General features: G+C 36.4%; 1 protein-coding gene across 2 annotated transcripts in view; it reads right to left on the minus strand.

Annotated features, from left to right (window-relative positions):
- Positions 1–682: 682 nt before the first annotated feature.
- LOC149070209 (uncharacterized) overlaps positions 683–19,786 on the minus strand; it is a 46,540-nt gene continuing 27,436 nt past the window's right edge. For both annotated transcript variants that reach the window (XM_089249461.1, XM_089249462.1), the window contains 2 exons: positions 17,605–17,684; positions 683–4,950 (listed from right to left, as the gene is read on the minus strand). In XM_089249461.1, coding sequence (XP_089105587.1) covers positions 4,660–4,950; positions 17,605–17,684 — 371 coding nt within the window. In that variant the 3' untranslated portion in view covers positions 683–4,659. The remainder of the gene's footprint in view (positions 4,951–17,604; positions 17,685–19,786) is intronic.

Genomic DNA, 19,786 nt, shown 5'->3' on the forward strand with positions numbered 1-19,786 from the left:
TTAATTGTAGAGCACTCGCCAGCACTTTTGGAAGGTTTGTGGTTTGTTTTCCCTACAGAAAAATGTGAATTTTCTCTCTCTCACTCAACCTCATCTCCAGTTTTTCCATACTCTGTATGAACAGTGGAGACACATCGTTTCGCTCTATATCCATACTCTTTGAAAAAATAAAATGAGTGAAATGATAAAAATGATTTATTTCGTAACACTTGCATGGAAATAAAAAAATGAAAAAAAAAATATATATTAGAAATGATAGAAAAAAGAACTTAAGGCTATGGCATTTGATTTCATGTACATAAACAAATAAAACAATTCTCATACATTAATATAATATAAGCCTACAAAAAACTTAGAGATGTCTAGTAGAGCTTCGATCAACTGATTTTTGGATTATTTACTGTACTTTTCATGCGAGTGAAGTAAAACGACCAACAAAATACATCCCGCTGTGACAAAGTTGGTTAAACCATAACCACAGCAGGTAGTGAGAACTTGAAGTGTTATGTGAAGGTAGAGTAGTTTGGAACACTTTGAAAGAGCTTATCAAAGTATATGGTAATCGTCAAAATGCTATAAACATAGTAGGTATGCCACAATAATGTTACTCTTTCTGTATTTTCGAAAAATGCTGTCAAGATAGTACGTACGTTACAGTACTTTAATATGGCATTCTACTGTATTCATTTCACATATTTATTGTATTGTACAATAATTCAAGCACACTCAGTGTAAAAATGTAATTTCTACTGTTTATGTTCCCATGTCATTTAACTTGACATCTAATAATATTTTAAAAGTTTTTTTGTTATCCAAGCTAGTTCTGATCTGCATCAACTCATAATCGAAACCTTACTTCCACTCTGTCAATTTCATTCACAATTGATTGATTAACTAAGAAACACCCATAGCCATCCCAAAGAATAGCTAATAAAAAGCAAATATCAAACAGGCTCCTTCTTCGGAAACATATCATACACAAATGAAAAAATATATAAATCTGGTACTCGTATATGAGTCTATTATGCATCTATATATGGTGATTTAAAAACTAGAAATTGCTAGCCTGACATATCTCATCGCTTCAGCCATAATTTGACCATTCCTTCAGTGATACTTGCAATTTATGTGACCAAAAGGATATAGTAAGGATAAAGGATATACAGGGCAAGGTAGAGGTTTTTTTTTAATGAGTGCACAACAGCACTTCACCAAAAGAAAACATTCTTTTCCTGTATTTGCTATGATATGTGCTAACAATCATTTGAATGTGCAGGGGGTTTAATGTGGTGGACTTACTCATGGTGCAACCTGGGTAACACAAAATATACCACTTGTCACTGTAAAATCTAGAGAGCGGCAAGTACCAGTAGAAAAGGTATCAATACACATGACAAATATCTAGACTGACCATATTTCTTTCATAAAAGTATGGGAAATCTGGATTCATATCACCAAAAAAAATTTCAAAGGCAAGTTGCCAACAACTATCACTAGAATTACTAAAAATCGTTAATTGCACAGGAAATAGGACTACTGCAAAAAATCGCAATGAGTACAAAAAAATTCAATTCACTAAAAATAAAAGTTTGTGCAAGATACATATATCTATGACTATATGCTCATGGGCAATCACTGACTAATGGGCAAGTAAATAATCACTGGACAAGAGCTAACTAATATGAAAAAAAAAATTGTGACCCGTACTTTACAGAGCAATCAAACGAACCTACACAATAAATCACCTTCCAACACATTTTCTGGATCTGTGTCTGGCTTGTTACTGTTTGGTGCAGCATGTGGTCCATGCATGAATGTTTGGCTTCTATTGGTGCATATGCACCTTTGGATTAGATTGAAGTTTAGTTTTTATTTGTGTGAGGACCATCAAGGTTATGGCGAGCTAAACAATGATCAAGCTATATAATGACTTGTGGTAGAATTTGTGTTATTTAGGTAATTTTGCTGCACAAGAATGTCTACCAAATTACAATACCCTGCACCCTCAAATGGTTGACTACAGTTATTGCAGCAAATCCCTTGGAAAAATACTATATTTGCTTTTGGTGAAATGCTGTTGTACACTCATAAAAAAACACCCTCTACAGCTATTGCTATTCGACTACACATTTCATGACCATAAAATGCTTGTTTAGGTGTACAAACTTTAAGAGGTACTACCTCTTAAAGTTTGTTCCATGAATTTAGAATAACCCTGTAGTTGTAATCAAGATTGACTATCCTCCTCCCTCTGCTTATTAAGTAGAATAAATAGCTTTGATAAAAGAAAAATGCTTTACAATATCATTGGCAAAAAAAAAACAGTATTTAACAATTTCTTCCCCACCATAAGGTACGATACATTCAATAATAATAAAATTAAAATGGCAAACAATCATTCACATGCTTTTAACAAAAAAAAAGTGTAAAAGTTTGTCTTTAATGGTGATGCATGGCAACACTGATTTCTGTTCAATCACAAATTTTTATACCAGTCAATTAAATGACACTGTGTTCAAATGGTATTGAAATAAGCTAATTTTAACTAACTATAATTTTCTTTCAAATAGCACATGAAATATTTTTCATTTTTACCAGCCTGGGAAAAAAAAAAAATCGAGTATTGGAATAACAAGACATTCAAGAAGTTTATTCAGATCAGGGACGACCTCCAGTCTGTGGGTACCAGTAGAAAAGTATCAATACACTCAACAGAATAACTAGGCTGACCATATTTCTTTCATAAAAATATGGGAAATCTGGATTCATAATGCCAATTACAGTCAAAATAAAAACCTGTCACAGGCAAGTAAAGTTGCCAACTATTACTAGAATTACTTAAAAATTGCTGATGGCAGGAAATAGAGGCATGGGTCACAATGGGTAAACATTTGTAGATGCGAGATGAATATATATAATTATGGTATAAATTATACTATGATAATTACGACACATGTTATGAAAAAAATTATAGAAAAACATTCTTGATTTTGTTGAAAATAAAGGAGAAAAACAAGATATTAAAAAAGTTGGAACAGCCTAACTTATGGGAATATCCTGTAAAATACAGGTCATATACGGTCACCCTACACACCTATATATGTTTCTGGCCAGCAAGAGGCAGAAATACAGCATATCTGGCCTGCAGACAAAAAAGCTCATGCACCCTTGATTTAGACCATACCCCATCAAACTATTAAAAAGTAACAGATTCGCAAACAGCAATTTTAACAGATTCTGTACGGCTTTTTAGCATCATAACGACATTGTAAATAAAACCACATCAAAAGAACTATTAAATAACAAGATGTTAAAAATTTGTCAATTAAAGGAGGGGGGGACCCAAAAACCGCTAGTAATTAGCAAAAAAATTGGGGGGGGGGGAGAAATTGTCATCAGGCCCAAAAACAGGACTATTCAAAAAGGAATATGTTGTCGTCTGACAAACAAGTCATCTAACTGCGCCAACTGTTGAGATGCTGTCTATGCTAGCCCCTTGTTCATAAACTTCCTCTTATCTTCGCCAAAACATTTCACTGGTTTAGCACTTTGGTGACAATTAACACTGTGTGTAATGTCTTTTTTTTGGGGGGGGGGGGGACAAGTAAGACATTGAGTAATTGGGAACAATTTTTCCCCGTAAATGATAGGGATTTTTTGCAATTTTGGGAAACAATTGTTTGGCAGTCTGGGAGTAGAAGAAATTTGGAAGCCTCCCCGAAAAGTTGAGAGATTTGGCAGCTTTGTGTTATCATACACAAAGAAAAGTGGAAAAGCAGATCAAAAAGCAGAACTTGTTGAAAAAACAAACATGTCTGGTATTTCGTAGAACTGCCATTTTGAACCAAATATCTTCAAACTTCTTTCATTCATAATAATAGCAAACAAGTTCTATGACGCCTTGAGAGAAAGATTGTGATGCATTGGTATAAAATTGATGAGACCAAATGAACGATAATCAATATTGCTGTTGACATTTTTTTATCTCATAAGGGGGTCAGACAGAATTTTTCCCAATTCACTCGGGAGACAAATGAAAGATAAATATATTGTGATCTTCACAATTAGCATAAAAAAGAAAAAATACTGCTTCATCGATAAAACTGGCTATCATCACAATCAATAAAATTTTTTTTTAGTATTTCAGAAACAGGCATACAAACTAAAATATCTAAATGATCACATAACAGCGCTCATCAATTCGATATCAACAAACTAACCCTGGAATGGAAACAATCAATTGCATGTTTAAGGAAAAACAACCCGATTTGAATAATAAAAATGGCATTAACAAAACCAACAAAATGAGGAAATAAACCAGAACATCATACTGATGTATGCTCACTGAATGTTCCAAAACCTGAAGGCATTATATATATAGTGCTTCTCTACCATGCAAATCTTGGCTAGAATGAAGAATATTTTTCCCATGTAGGAAAGATGATACATAGTAAAGTTGAAAAATATTTTAGTTGTGTGGCAACGAATAGGGTAAAGTTTCATATTCAGAAAACAAACTCATGATTAAACATTCGATATGAGCAAAATAAAAAGGGGGAAAAGGTTAATATGCCGAAAACAAAAAAAAATGTCATTAACAATGATACAGCACATAAATTCATTAAAAAACCTCAGTCAATATCTTTACTGAAAAAAAATTCAAACTTTTGAAATAAGTTTTTTCTTCACATCTTCGACTTTCTTAATGACCGATTCGGGCTCCCCACCCAAAAGTAAAGATTCCACCAGAGATATTGTATGCATCAAGGGTTCTGGAAATTCAATGCTAAAAATGTAAAATGATGCCATGTACATGTAGAATGCCTCTTCCAAGCTTTTTGCAGTACAAAGCATTGTATTTTCAACTTGAACTGTAAAATCAGCATCATCTTTGAACATGTTTTCAGCTTCCTTGTTACAGGTTATCATAGGATAGACATTCTTTCGCTCCTATGAAAGCATGAAAAGCAAAATAAAATACTAGTCAGGTAGTCAGTCTCTCTATCTGGAAACAGACAGGGGCAAAAAAATTTAAGAAATTGGGTTTTAACGTTAGAAAAGAAAAATATGCAAAAAATGACAAAACCAAAATACTAAATTTCAGTTTACATCAAGGCTGGACAAATTGTAAAAAAAAATTCTAAACACCAGAACAGCATGGAAAAAAGTCCAAAATAATGCTTCTTTTGACTTTTTCAGGCCGTAGTGACCCCTCTCTCATGTTGACACATATGCTGCTATAAATTCCAAACATTTTGTGTCGCACAATTTAGTAACTACACGCCAATAACAATTTTTTAGTCACCATGGCGACCAGGCATTTGTCCAGCCCTATATATTAAAATTTTGTCAAGTTATGCAATAAATTAAGAGATGGTATTTTTCGGCCCGAAATATACTGAGAAATTGAATTTTCTGGATGTTATGATCTCAGGGGTTTGATTCCCGGAGGCAAATCACTTTTCTTTCCAATTATTATTTTTGGCATAACATCCAAAAAATTTGATTTCTCAGTTTACACAATGTTTGGTTAAACTATATGCAAATACACTGAAATACGTTTGAATTTTTTTTTTCAATTCAATTTTCATTTAGATTTTAAAATAATTTATAAGCTTATATTGATGCATATTTTTGGTCTGTCTCTTCACAGTGCCATCCATACTAGCAAGAACTAATAATTCAGGGCCTCACATTCTTAGTTTGCTCCAGAAATGAGACTGTTGTTACAGCTTGTTCAGCATTCTTTCCAGTCACTTTTTTTTCTAATTCCTGTAGATCATCTTTTGCAGTATTTCATCACCCGAGTTGGCCATGCATCCAGCAACTATTGCAGTTTCAGTCAAAGTGTCACAAGTATGTAAGAGATGGTATGTAGTGAACTGCCCATTTCCACAAAATTTTCATGGTTTAAACATGTTTTAGTAATTGTTATGTTCTGAATGTTTCGAAATTCTATCTTCAGCATTGTTCTGAGAATTGTTTCAATTTGAACCACCAGATCTATGGCACCGTAATCTTTGGCCTCTGTTGTGACACAGTCCATTTGTTTTGTACAATGTTAACACCATTGTGCTTATCAGCACAATGAACATGATCAGATGCAGGCTCTTTGAAGGGAAGTAGTGCCATGGGCGAGAGATTGGAGGTGGACTATTTTTTGTTAAATGAACCTTCTTCCCCCCCCCCCCGTCCACATATCATAGTATCCACCTATGCCTGGCAAGGCCCCATCATCACAACGGGTTGTTAATAATTGTATCACAAATATCCTTTCTTATCAGTTTCTTTCACCTCCAGAAAAGATTCACCCGCAAGAGTGACAAGTGTTCTTGTCTTGAGCCTGGCACGCCACATGCTGTCCAGAAACGACACCCTATCACTTCCGTTCACCGGCTGCCCATCTACACAGACCATGGATGCTTGGCATACTACGTCGAGAGGAATCAAGAGAAAAGATAAGAAAAATGGTGAAATTCCTTGAGGAACATCCTGGGAAGATAAGAGATCCGTCTCCTCCAGCTCCTGCAACTCCGGTACCAGCACCTCCGTTAAGGAGATAGTCGCGTCTTCACCCTGATAGTGCGCTGGTGGCACTGTTTGAAGGCGGGGAGCAGGATGATTCCTAAATCTATAATCAAGTGTCCCAGAGATATTTTAAAGACCTTCAACTGTGATCAAAAGCGAATCGGACAGAGTGTACTGAACTGCTCGAGCGCAATGGGGTGCTTTGCTTTTCTGTCAAACAATCCTCGATCAATCAAATTTATTTATTTAATTTAATCAAATTTCTGAGTGAGCCTTTGCGATATGATTTTATACAACTTTCCATGATTATTTATTATCCGTGCCCATTGCACTTTGACTTTAACTTGATTAATTTGATTCTTCTTTTTACATAATTCTTAATTTCCTTTCACTATATGTAATCTTTGACGTATCAATAAATAATGGTTTTGCTGAAGATGCCCTGGACCTCCCCCCTTCGGGTGGGGCCGAGGAGCTTACGTTGCTTCTTGCGACAGAGCCTGGGTGTCTCGAGGTTTCTCCAGTTTTTTTACTATCATCTATGCTTGACTTTTCAAGCAAGAGTTTTTCACAAAATTGAGACAGAGGTACAATAATTTAATTCAGTTAAACGTAAGGATCTATTTTTTTTTTTCAGGATATAACGTTTTTTGAGAAACCAGGTTTCAAGGAAAAGAGGTTTCACTATATATCTCTGGACATTGAAATTTTACTTTCACATGTTCGTTTCATATTAAAAAACAAACATTTGCTAGAAAATACTTATCAAATAATCAGTATCAATTTTACATACTTGAAAAATGCAAAGGGCAGCATAAAATAAGTTTGGCTATTAAGAGCAATCTCACGCTTTAATCAATTTAGTGATAAAAATTTTTACACCCAATATTTAAAACACGAATTCATAGGATGGTGTAATAAAAAAAAAGTCAATCCCTAGGTGGAGAGTGCTTCAATAGCAACAGCAAGTTGATTACTTAATATGTTCTCCCATTATAAATTAAGTAACATTTGAATGTGATCAACTGCATGCTTAACCACTGGTAGCATGCAATCACCTGTGATATTTTGCTAGAACAGCGTGATATAGTCCTCTAGCTCAGTTGATTGTGAAATTGTTTTTGCGATTGTGAAATTGTTTTATCTTTTGGGTATCCCGACAGCCACAAAAAATACAGATGCAAGTCCAGTGAAAAATGTGGCTAATCAATCAGTGTAATGTAAAAACCTTCCCAGTATTAGAAGTACCACTGTGCATAAAAAAGTAACATTTATACATTCTCTTTGTTAAAGCTGAAATATAAGAATCTGATGGGTGCTATAATACACTGCTGGCCACCGTAAATGCAACACCCTGAAGGAAGCATGCAAATAATATGAAATTTACAACATGCATTAGCGGAGGTGAGATATGCAAATGATTAGAATTTCAGCGCAGACGCACATCACGCGCGCCTCTGGCGCTACTTCAAAGCGCTATTTAAGGCTTGGAGATTTCGACGATTTGAAGTACGGCAATTGTGTTCTTCTTGTGGTTTTTTTCAAAAAAACGATCAATTATGCCTCGTAGAAAACAGCGATCATCTTTTGATCAAGTATCCGAGTTCGACAGAGGAAGGATAGTGGCCTACCGAGATTGTGGATTATCTTTCAGGGAAATCGGTAGTCGTGTTGGACGAAACCAAACAACTGTAATGCGGATATGCAGGGGTCAGCACGGATCATGGCCTCAAAATTAGTGAAAATAGTGACCAAAATGTTTGAAAAAGTGACCAAATAGTGACCGAAATGTTTAAAAGTGACCAAATAGTGACCAAAATATTTTTAGAGAGAGAGACCAAATGGACAATGAATTTTTATTACCAAATTGAATGAATTGAAATTGAATTTAGTTTTAACTTTGCATTTCAACTCATTGAAACTCATTGAAGAACTCATTGAAATTGCTTTTTTTACATAATAGATAGAAATAATTAAATCAAACTCAAACGCATTCTGCTAACCAGAAAAGTTTTGAATAACTTATCAAATTTATCAACAACTATGTGTGAGAGAATAACTACATTACATCCTTTTCAAGTAACAGCAGCAATGCCTTCCCCCATGTTGCTTTCCACAACCCATCTTAAAATCAATTTAAGCAGGATAAACTTCAAAGTGGGAAAAATTTTTCCCATTCAAAGAACGGAAAAAAATGAAATAACACAAAATTTGATGAGAGAATTTGTCCCATCTACATTCCAGTGGATTTTTCATTCATGTTATGCTATGAATGACAGTATACAAAATGTACTCCAACTTTTTTTAACTAGTACAAATTTGATTTACATACCTAGGTTTGTATAATATGTTCCAACAAATTTTAAGAAATTTACTTAATGATTAAAAACCATAAAATTAAATTTTTAACATTTTAAATTATTAAATTAAAAAATTACTTAAATTACTGAATTATAAAATATTTAAATTATTAAATTGAATAAAATATTTAAATTATTAAATTTAATAAAATATTTAAATTATTAAATTGAATAAAATATTTAAATTATTAAATTGAATAAAATATTTAAATTATTAAATTGAATAAAATATTTAAATTATTAAATTGAATAAAATATTTAAATTATTAAATTGAATAAAATATTTAAATTATTAAATTGAATAAAATATTTAAATTATTAAATTGAATAAAATATTTAAATTATTAAATTGAATAAAATATTTAAATTATTAAATTAACTTAATTATTTTAATTATTATATGTTGAGGGAGGGGCAATCCACCCACCCCCTCAATGGCAGAGCCTACTGATGTATACATATATATGATGTATATCAATTGTCATCGTGCCACACCCCTAAGACCTTAAAGTATCTCCACCTATGGCTAGACTGGGAAAAGTGGGCGAGTACTATTTTACAGGCGGGGGCACCAAAATAATACTGTCCTTGGGTGAGGGAAAAAATAAACCAGTTTTGAAATTTGTAAAAATATATATTTCCCCTTTTTTTACACACAACATACACCCCTGCAAAAAAAACAAAAAAAAAACACATTTACTCCTTTACCCAGAAACACAGGGGTGGGAAGTGACAAAGTCCATTTCGGAGCAGCAAAATTCAGGATTTGGAACAGCAAAATATAGGATTCGGATCAGTTTTGGAGCAGCAAAATATAGGATTTGGAGCAGGGAAATTAACAAGAATATTTTCGTTAACCCTCATCCCTTTTCAAAATAAAACTGCACTGTCTTTTGTTATCAAAAATCTTTTAATCAGCTTGTTTTTTGTTTTTGGTGTTTCAGGCTTTTGACACCTTGTTTGAAAGAGAGGCTGTCATAAAATTTTTCACACCAGTCTATTTAAGATAATTTTTGCTTACTGAGGGCACTATTTGCTGTCTTGAACAGCAGCACTTCAAATGAGCAAAAAATTTTCTATAAGTTTTTTATACTCGGAAAGAAATTGTTGCAAAATGGGGGAGAATTTCGGAAGAATCAACACGACGTTTGGCGATTAAGTACGCATTATTTGGCGAGATTAGCGATCTGACACTCGTTATTCGGCAAAGTTTCTAAATTAACATTCGTAATTCGGCGAAAACACACTTTTTACTTCCGGAATGGAAATTTTTTTTCACGAAACATCTGGATTTGACGCAATGACGATCGACTACAGTAATTTCTGCTGCTTCCAGTGGCGACTTTTTTTTAAACGGCAACTGACTCGCATTTGCACTTTAAAGCTTTTTTTTTTTTTTTTTTTTTTTTTTTTTTTTGAAGCCGAGCACAACTCAGGTCTATCGCCATGGGCAATTTACTACCTAGTGAGTTGTGCCGGAAATGTAAGTATGTGTACTTAACAGTCTGAGTGCGTATTTAGTGTTGTGTATGATTTTTTAGTGCTGCCATCTATATCTCAGAAGTGAAGTGAGCGTAGTGTAATGACTGAATATTTATACTGTTTGTAGGACTGTCGCTCTCTGTGGCGAGACTTTTTAACGGGGAGATCGGCTCGCATTTGCGCCTTGAAGTTGGGAACCACAGAAAACCAACTTCAGCCGACCACCACTGTGGTGACGATGGGGCTCGAACCCGGGTCCCCGCGATGCGAGTCCGTCATTATGACCACTCGACCACCACAGCGGCGCACTTTAAAGCTGAAAGACCATTGCAAACTATCTTCAGTTGCACAATCACGGATATTATCGGGGTTTCACGATGGAAAGGCCGATAGTTTAAATAAGGCGTACAGTGGAATATATATAAAACACGCTCTTCGAACGAATCGTTTCACGGTAAGCAGGAACAAAGAATTTTTGGCGTCCTTTAAGAAATTCTGGACATACGAAGCAAAATTAGCTATTTGGCGCAGAAAAATACGAAAACACTATTGGAGCAGGATGGCGCAAGATGTTAATTTTGGCGCGGTGTTCCTACCCTGGAAACAGTATAATTTTGGCCTCCCCCCCGTAATTTTTAACAGAAAAAAAGACTCGGCGGCCTTCCCCGGTAAATTTCCCATGAACCTTGTAAGCACCAACGTGGCGACTTTATTTCGAGCCAAGGAATCGCCGTTTTGCGGTAGTCAATTCAAGATGGCTGACAAAGGGCACACAAAAAATTACAAAAAAATATATAATTTATAATATGAATTAACCTAATATGCGGAAATCGATAGAAATATATCGGGAAATACGGAAAATTAGGATGAAATGAACGCAAAAATCGAATCAATAACATACGGGGTTTATAAATGCGGTTGATACAGAGTTTATGGATGCTGCTGTCAGGGCTACCTATTTTAAGTCGCCACGTTAGCGCTGACTCCTCCCGTAACTTTCAACGAACAAAAATAGTGAATTCGCTCCCATCCGGGACACCCGATTTACCATGGCCGTAATACAATTGTTTTTTCTGGAGGGGAAACGTAATTTTACTGCCCCTTGACTGTGAAATTCGATAATTTTGCAAAGGAATTTTTATTGCCTTTTCTTAAATATATCATTCCATCAAAAACGCCGTCCAAGGCATTGCCCCCTTCCCCCCGCTTTTGGATCTGATCACGGTATGTAGCAATCCGGGTCGCAAGTACGAACGAAAATTTACTATCGCTCGGGGCCGGTATCCACTCTTTTTAACAGAAAATGAGTAAACCTTTCCTCGTTCAACACCCGTGGAACCAGACCCCCGCCCTCTCCTATTGCGGTCATAACAGACTCGAGACAAACGTTTTAATAACTTCCGAGGTCTAAAAATAAGATTTTTTTACACATCAAGAATGGCGCGCAAGATGTCGATATTTGTTGGGGGGCAGAGCGTACCGACTGAGCTGAAGAAAAACAATGATCAGAAGTTCATTTTGAACTCTTTTTCCATAAAAGTTGCAAAAACAAAAAACAAGATCATTTTCGTTCATCAAAAATACGGCCGGCAATCAAAATGGAGAAACAAATCGAATCCTGACATACATCCATGCGGAAAAAACAGACATCTCACCTATAGAGAAAAAACCAGTCTATATATCCGTGCTCCCGTGAGGGTACGCCGCCGCCGATTTGCATACAGCGTCGGAACAACCGGTTCCCGCACGTGCATGGAGAGAAAAAAAAAGGAAAACAATCGAACAATATTAAGTCAACAATCAGTATCGTGAAGATGCTCTAAATTAAGTTACGGCCCGGGCATAAAAAAAATTAATATTAGGCCCTTTAAATTAGGAAAAAAATGTGAAGTAGGGGCCAAAGGCGCGCTCGGTGTGCCCATCGTTAAATCCGCCTCTAGTTACGGCTCGCATGCACGTTAACTGAGTTTTTATCAGCCTGATGACAAATTTTCATCTGATTTGGAAACCCTTGTGTTAAACTAAATGTTGAATTGCAGGATTCTGTCATCTTTTCATAAATAGTTCTCCTTTCGATCATATTTCGGGGTACGGTTTCTTGCTGAGATTTAAATCCAGTTAGAAAAATAGTACGAATTTTATTTGTCGATAGATCGCGATTTCCAATCGGATGATTTTTTTTTTATTGTAAGTAAATTCAAAATACATGCGAGCTTCTTTAACCTTGGCCAGCTACAAGAGTATTCTCCAAAGCGTATTAATACGCTTAATACGTATTAATAATACGCGTCTTTAATACGCGCTTTGGTATTCTCCCGCTGCGCGTAAGTTAGCTTCTGCACGGGCTCTCTAATCGTCATTTCAAATAACATTTAAAAAAATTAACAAAAGTAACGATAGAACAAACAACAAATGTAACTTGCTCGATGCTCCAAGAACGGAATTCGGCCCTTAGGACTAAAATTTTTTAAAACAAATAAAATAAAGGATCAATTTTAAAATAAGATGAAAATGAAAGAACGAGTGAGCACGTGGGGAAATAAAGAATGGTAGTATAGGGGGGAAAAAATTCTTTGTTGTAAGTACGCCTTTTATGCTAGTTTTTTTTCCATAAAATGACGATTCTTTAACCAAGGAGCTTTCTTTTTCCAAGCGCCTTGAAATCAAGTTATGCTGACGTCACACGGTATGCTCCCGGGAAGATAAGATGCCTTCGATCGTAGTTCAATGAAGGGAGGGAGAAAATTAGCGATATTGAACAGGTGAAGTTCCTCCTTGAAGAAAAGAAAAACACTGACAGCAGAAAAGCGCGCGAGACCGAGGTTTTTTTGCTAAAAAAGTGGAAAAAGTGACCTGGGCCTGAAAATACGTAATAAAAGTGACCAGTGTCTAAAAAAGTGACTTTTAGTGAAAAAAGTGACCCGTGCCGAGCCCTGGGATATGTGATCATTGGATGCAGGAGGGTACGACGGACCGACGTGTTCGATCGCATCCACCTCAGTGCACCACTTCACGTGATGACAGGCGTATTGTGCGTATGGCAGTGACGGATCGCTCAGCCACATCACAAACCATAGCACAGCACATTCAGTCTGTACCGCATCATCCAGTGTCTGCGCGTACCATTCGACGCCGTTTACAGCAGAGTGGTCTGTCCGCAAGACGCCCATTGCTTCGTCTACCCTTGACGCAGAACCACAGACGTCTCCGCCGCCAATGGTGCGATGAAAGAAGGATGTGGACGGCACAATGGAATGAAATTGTCTTTACTGACGAGTCACGCTTCTGTCTGCAACACCACGAAGGTCGGATTCGAGTCTGGAGACACCGTGGAGAAAGGATGCTGAACAGCTGCGTTATGCACCGCCACACTGGTCCTGCACCGGGTATTATGGTATGGGGCGGTATTGGATATCACTCTCGCACTCCTCTAGTACGCATTGCCGGTACTTTAAAAAGCCAGCGCTACATCTCCGAGGTGTTGGAGCCAGTTGTCCTTCCTTACCTTCAGGGCTTGCCCACAGCCATATTTCAACAGGATAATGCGCGACCACACGTGGCACGCATTGTCCAAAGGTTCTTCGTCAATCGCCAGATTGAATTGCTTCCCTGGCCAGCTCGCTCTCCGGATCTTTCACCGATAGAAAACATGTGGTCCATGGTTGCTCAACGATTGACCCAGATTACATCCCCAGCTGCCACACCAGATCAACTTTGGCAATGCGTGGAAGCTGCTTGGTCTGCTGTACCCCAAGAACACATCCAAAGTCTCTTTGAATCAATGCCGAGGCGTGTGGCAGCGGTGATCTCCAACAATGGTGGCTACTCTGGCTACTGATTTTGGCAGGAACCACACTTCACAGAAGTCTATAAATTTAATCATTTGATGCATGGTCAACATGTTATCTACAAAATAAATATTGTTGCGATATCTCTTGTCTTTCTTGGTGTTGCAATTTGGGTGGCCAGCAGTGTATACCTAGATGTAGTCATAGATCATGTCCAAAAATTATTGCCATTGATTTCCTCAAATGAAAAGTGAGATCTAGGTCAGGATAAATAAATGCAGGGCATGACGATCAGAAAAAGAACTTCAGGTGCCAGTCATATTTTTCTAGCAGCCAAGAATGATTTTAATCACAAGAAAAACTGTCTTAAATAATGTTTTGTTTTTTCTGGGTTTTAATACACTTTTCGTATGTTAAAAGACACTGTCGTGAAATCAGAAAATTTCATGTCATTCATAGACTCAAATTCAGTAGTCACATCTAGAAAATTTTGGGTGCCAATACAGATTTTACAGTACAGTCCTCAGATCACGAGAAGAGTTACGCGAACCCCCCTCTCTGGAGAGGGTCCATTTCGGCGCGGGAAAGGATAAAAATTATCCCGAGTTGCCAGTAAAAGCTGTCTTGGCGCAAATCTTTGTATGCGGGTATTCTTCACGCTTCAGTGAACTCCGTCAGTCTTCACGCTTCAGTGAGCTGCGCTTTTTGTGTTGCCGTTTGTTAAAAGATGTACTCAGAAATTGTTTAAATTAAGTTTTTTAATTTAAAAAATTTGAATTTTTATTAAATTTAATATTTTGAACTAAAATATTTGATACAGAAAAAAATTCGAAGGGAGTAGTGATCATTTAGTAATGAAGGGAATAAAATTACTTTAAATTAATAATTAAATTCCTAAAATAATAAAAGAAATTAATTGTTAAATTACTTTAAACTGATAATTTAATACAAAGGGAGTATTATTAATTTAATGATAATAATTTATTACTACTGTAAATTATATGGCATTTTCTTCAGTTTAATTTCTATACCGCAGCAAGAGAATGGCACCTGCTAGCAATTAGCCATTCTTCTGTTTACCTTCTCTTATAGCTATATCATCTTTTTTTTCCCCTTCACTTTCTCCACAGAAGCTACTCATATGGGCTATTTAAATAGGTGACAAATGCAGTAGTGACAAATAAAAAGATTGAGCATGCCTGCTTGTCAAGTTTGCAGTTACGTCTATAGCCACCTTAAGGGCATGTTCCCCCCCCCCCCCCCCCCAAAGGGCAGGGTTGACAGGGATCCAGCCCTGAGGCCCTGGATGATTCTAATCATTTTTTACAACTATAAATTCATTTTAGAGTGACCCATCGAAGATTCCAATCTGAGAGCCCGGCTGCAAGATGTGGGGGCCATGCTTAAGGGCATCGGAAGAATGGTCCTCTCATGCTGCTGCAGGGATCCTGTATGGGATCTCTCACCGGCCATCCATTCTGAATTTACAGTGTGGAAAAAAAAGAAAAGAATTCTCCTCTAGGCTGTATTTTGTCAGCCCATCCTTCGTTTTCAGCTCGTCTTCCACTATGAATGTTACCATGAAGGTCCATGGGTTCGAATCTGGGCATAGAACATTCGAAGCAAGTTCTTTACCTACCGAGCCTAGGGCAACCACCGACAGATGGAGCCTTCATTTCCCACCCAGCTCCACTAGGAAATTGCCGTATGGCGATATATGACCGGAGTTGGTGTGCGGTGTAGTAGCCCATCCTTCTGGGGGCCATGGTCAAAAATTTTTATACGAGCAGTGTTCTCTTCAGCTTGATGCATGGAACTGATTATTAAAAAAAGGCTGGAGTTTTCGATCCCTTCTGCGGAATAAAAAATATATTTTTTGTATTAAAATAATGTGCCGTAAGTGCTCGAGCAGCAGGACCGTCTTAAGAGCATCACAGGCTTTCCCGGGCCAAGTGATTTTTCTGAGGCCCTACCACGTAAATTCTGGAAAATTTCAACCAGATCTTATTTTTGTGAATCTAATGCGACAATGCCTTAAGATGACACTGTCAAACAGCCGGTGTTTATGCAACAAAAACACTGCGATGACGACGTTATCAAGAGCAGTGCCGTGGCGCTTTTAGTGAAATTTCTAGGAGGCCAAAATAGCGCTAAAGACGCCAAACGGGAAAGCGCCGTTACTAATGCGCTATTCTCGATGGGCAGTTGCTTCACCTAAAAGTAAATAATAGAAGCGTCCGACGTGACGTAGCCAGTGTTCTTCTCGTGATCTGTGGACTATAGCCATGGTGACCTTGAACTTCTCAAGATCTGGATAAATGCAAATTTGACCTCTATACAAAACTGACATAAAATGTGTCAATTGAGAATTATTTTTCGACTAATTCTTTTATTGCAGTATCGATGAGTGCATCCATTAAAAAAGCATGTGTACAAAATCTTGGTATTGATCCAACTATTGGTTGAAGCTACAAGAATGCTCTTAACACATTATCTTCCAATTGCGGACCAAATTGCACAATTTTTTTATATATGATAACAGGTTACTTAACATATCCAATAAGTTTCAAAAAATTGGATATTAATTTAGAGTTTTTCTTTGTAACCAATTTAAATTTAACAAAAAAAATTAACTTTTTAATAAATATAAATTAATTTCATTTAATTCAAATTGGTAATTATGATTTTGGGAAATCTCATGCATCATGCAACAAAAGAAATTTAAGAAAAATAACTATTTTTTAAAAATTTACCGTATATACTCGTGTATAAGCACGTTTTTTTTGTGGAAAAATTTGTTCTCCAAGTGGGGGATTGGCTAATACTCAGATCAGTTTTTGATGAGAAAATAAAGACCCCCCACAATCAGTAGTCATTTTTGTAGCAGTGTTCGAGAAACAGACATTGGTATGGGACATATTGAAACCCCACAGAACCAATAATGTCAAAGCCAAGGCAAAGAAATCGAAAACATCATTGGCTTTGATACCAGGTGAGCTAACGTCGATTGCACAGCCTTTAGATGTGAGTATCAACAAGACTCTCAAAGACTATTTGAAGAATTTGTGGATCAAAGGGATGAGTTCCGATGATAAAGAAACTACAAAAAGTGGTACGTTAAAGAAAAAAGTTAATTTCATACAAGAATTTGTCTGAAAATTGATTTTTTTTTTTCTTCCCCCTTTTAAACAAAGTGTTACACAAATACAATGTCAGTTGAAAATGGGTTAATAGGCTAACTCAGTACTTCTCAACCTATGGTGCAAGAACTAGTGGTAGTCCGTCAACATGGGATAGGTTTGGCAGATTTTTTAAAGTTTAACTTATAGCAAAATGAAAATTATCCAACTGTGTGCGTGACTAAACATTAAATTATCTCAGAAATTTTATTGGTCCTTGGGTTCAGAAACATGCTGGGCCAACCTCGTAAATGAGATATAACTTACCACACCAAATGAGATGAAATGCAATGCATCTTCGCTGAAGTATGTTGGCAGTAGTAATATGGCTAAAGCAGACTTCATTTCTGTTCAATGACAAAAAAAAAAAAAAAAAATCACAAAATAACCAAAACTAAACCAAACCTCTCAAAACAAACTATATTCTCCAATTAAAAATTATTATTGAATATAAAGGTGATTATGCCAAAACTTAAAAGCATGGTAGCCCAGGTCGATAAGATACTCACCTAAAGTACCAAAGGATGCTTAGAGGTGTCACGAGTTCGATACCCAGTTCGTCCTTCTCAGAAAACTTTCCTGACACAGGGGTACAACAGAAAAATGGCGACATGACAGAAGAAAAAATTGCTAGCAAGGTTAGCACACCAACCTCTCGATGATGAGTATAAAAAACAAGCCTGCCGTTTGAAATCAGCAATAGATTGTACGTCACGGTCTAATTAGCCCTCGTGTGCAGAAAATGACTTTGGTGCGACAAAAATGATCAAATGACTAAAACTTAACCAAACTTATTTTGATGTTCCAGGAAATAAAAAATGAACATTTCATAACACAGTGGAAAACCCAATAAAAGGACAGCCTCTACAACAAGGATGCACAACCTCTGGATCGCAGACAAAATGTGGACACAGCCAAAGAAGGGTGTTTCATTCAGCCCACAGAAAGTGTTTCGGTAGAAAATACAGAGACACATTTTAGAAATATATGACAAATATTGTTATGGGCATTTCCTATTATGCTGTAACCTTGTATTTGTATCTATAAAAATATCTTGTATTAAGTACCAATACACTCAACACGATAAATGCTTAAGCAATTGTATTTCCTTCATAAATATATGGGAGAAAATCTGGATTCATTGAAATATTGCCAATTATCACAACAAATTTGTCAAATGCAGGTAAAGTTGACAATTTCTGCCAAAAAAAAAATTTTCAAAAGCAAGTGTTTCCATCTATCATTAAAATTGCTGGCAAATGACATTAAATAAATGAATACTACTAAACCGTACATGCACCTCGTTCATATTCCTCTGCGGAACTTCTAATGAATTGGTAGATGTTGGAATGTGCTTCGCTTGGCCTCCTAGACATATCACTATTTAAGTATACACCAGAGCCAACGAGAATAACTCATAATCATATCTATTTACATAGACGCCTAAACCAGAGCGCCAGACATCTCTCATGTCCAACCGTCAACAACCTTCGGCTCCATGGCCTTCTCACCCGATCCGATTATTATACATCACTTCATTTCACTTCCGGCACAGAATGTACGCGTGTATAGTGAACCTGAAGTAAAGTTTTTTCTGTGTAATGCTTGTGTTACGTGCAGTACTACCATCTGCCATCAGTTTCCCTAACTATGACAAAAGTGTAATGATTGAATAGCCATCATTGTAGGCCTGTTGTTCTCTGTGGTGAGAGTTTTGAACAGGGAGATTGAGACTGCATTTGCGCCTCAAAGTTGGGAACTACAGAAAACCAAATTCGGTCGACCGACTACTGCAAGTCGCAAAGGGTGGGAAATATAATTAACCAAAAAATAATAATAAACGCATTTGACAAATATGCGAGATATATGTGAATATAGGCATTTATATATGCATGACATTAATTATGATTATTATTCTTAAGTCATGTGAAAATAACCTTATTTCTTAAATTCAAAAAAGCCTTGTTAAAAATACGGAAAAAAAGCTGGAAACTGTATAAAATAAAGGTGGGACATCTGAAATTACGGAAATGCCCTGTAAGATATAGTTCACCAATATATATATATATATATAATTTTCTGTCTCACGAGCAGCAGAAATACCGCATATCTGGCCCGCGGACTAAAAAGGTTGAATACCCCCTGCTTTATAACGAGCCTAGTCCCAATGTCCTTTTCACAGTGTTAATGTATTCCATCTATAATGTGACAACTCTTTTAAATTATAAATTCCTCCAATCCCTTCAGTATTGTTATATTGTTTCACTGTAAAAAAAATTAGTAAATTTTTTTTCAATATTCAAAAACAAAAATAAAAAGACACTTCAATTGTTCAATAAATTTCACACCCAGGAGAATATCCTCTACTTATGCTGTTATTCAATATCACGCCAAACTTATTACAGATACACAACAAGGCAAAACATCCTGCTTTGGGGGCGAGGAACAT

Source organism: Pholcus phalangioides, unplaced genomic scaffold, assembly GCF_987345545.1.
Source record: "Pholcus phalangioides strain wild (caught in Gottingen) unplaced genomic scaffold, Ppha-v1.0 ptg000022l_1, whole genome shotgun sequence".
NCBI lineage: Eukaryota > Metazoa > Arthropoda > Arachnida > Araneae > Pholcidae > Pholcus > Pholcus phalangioides.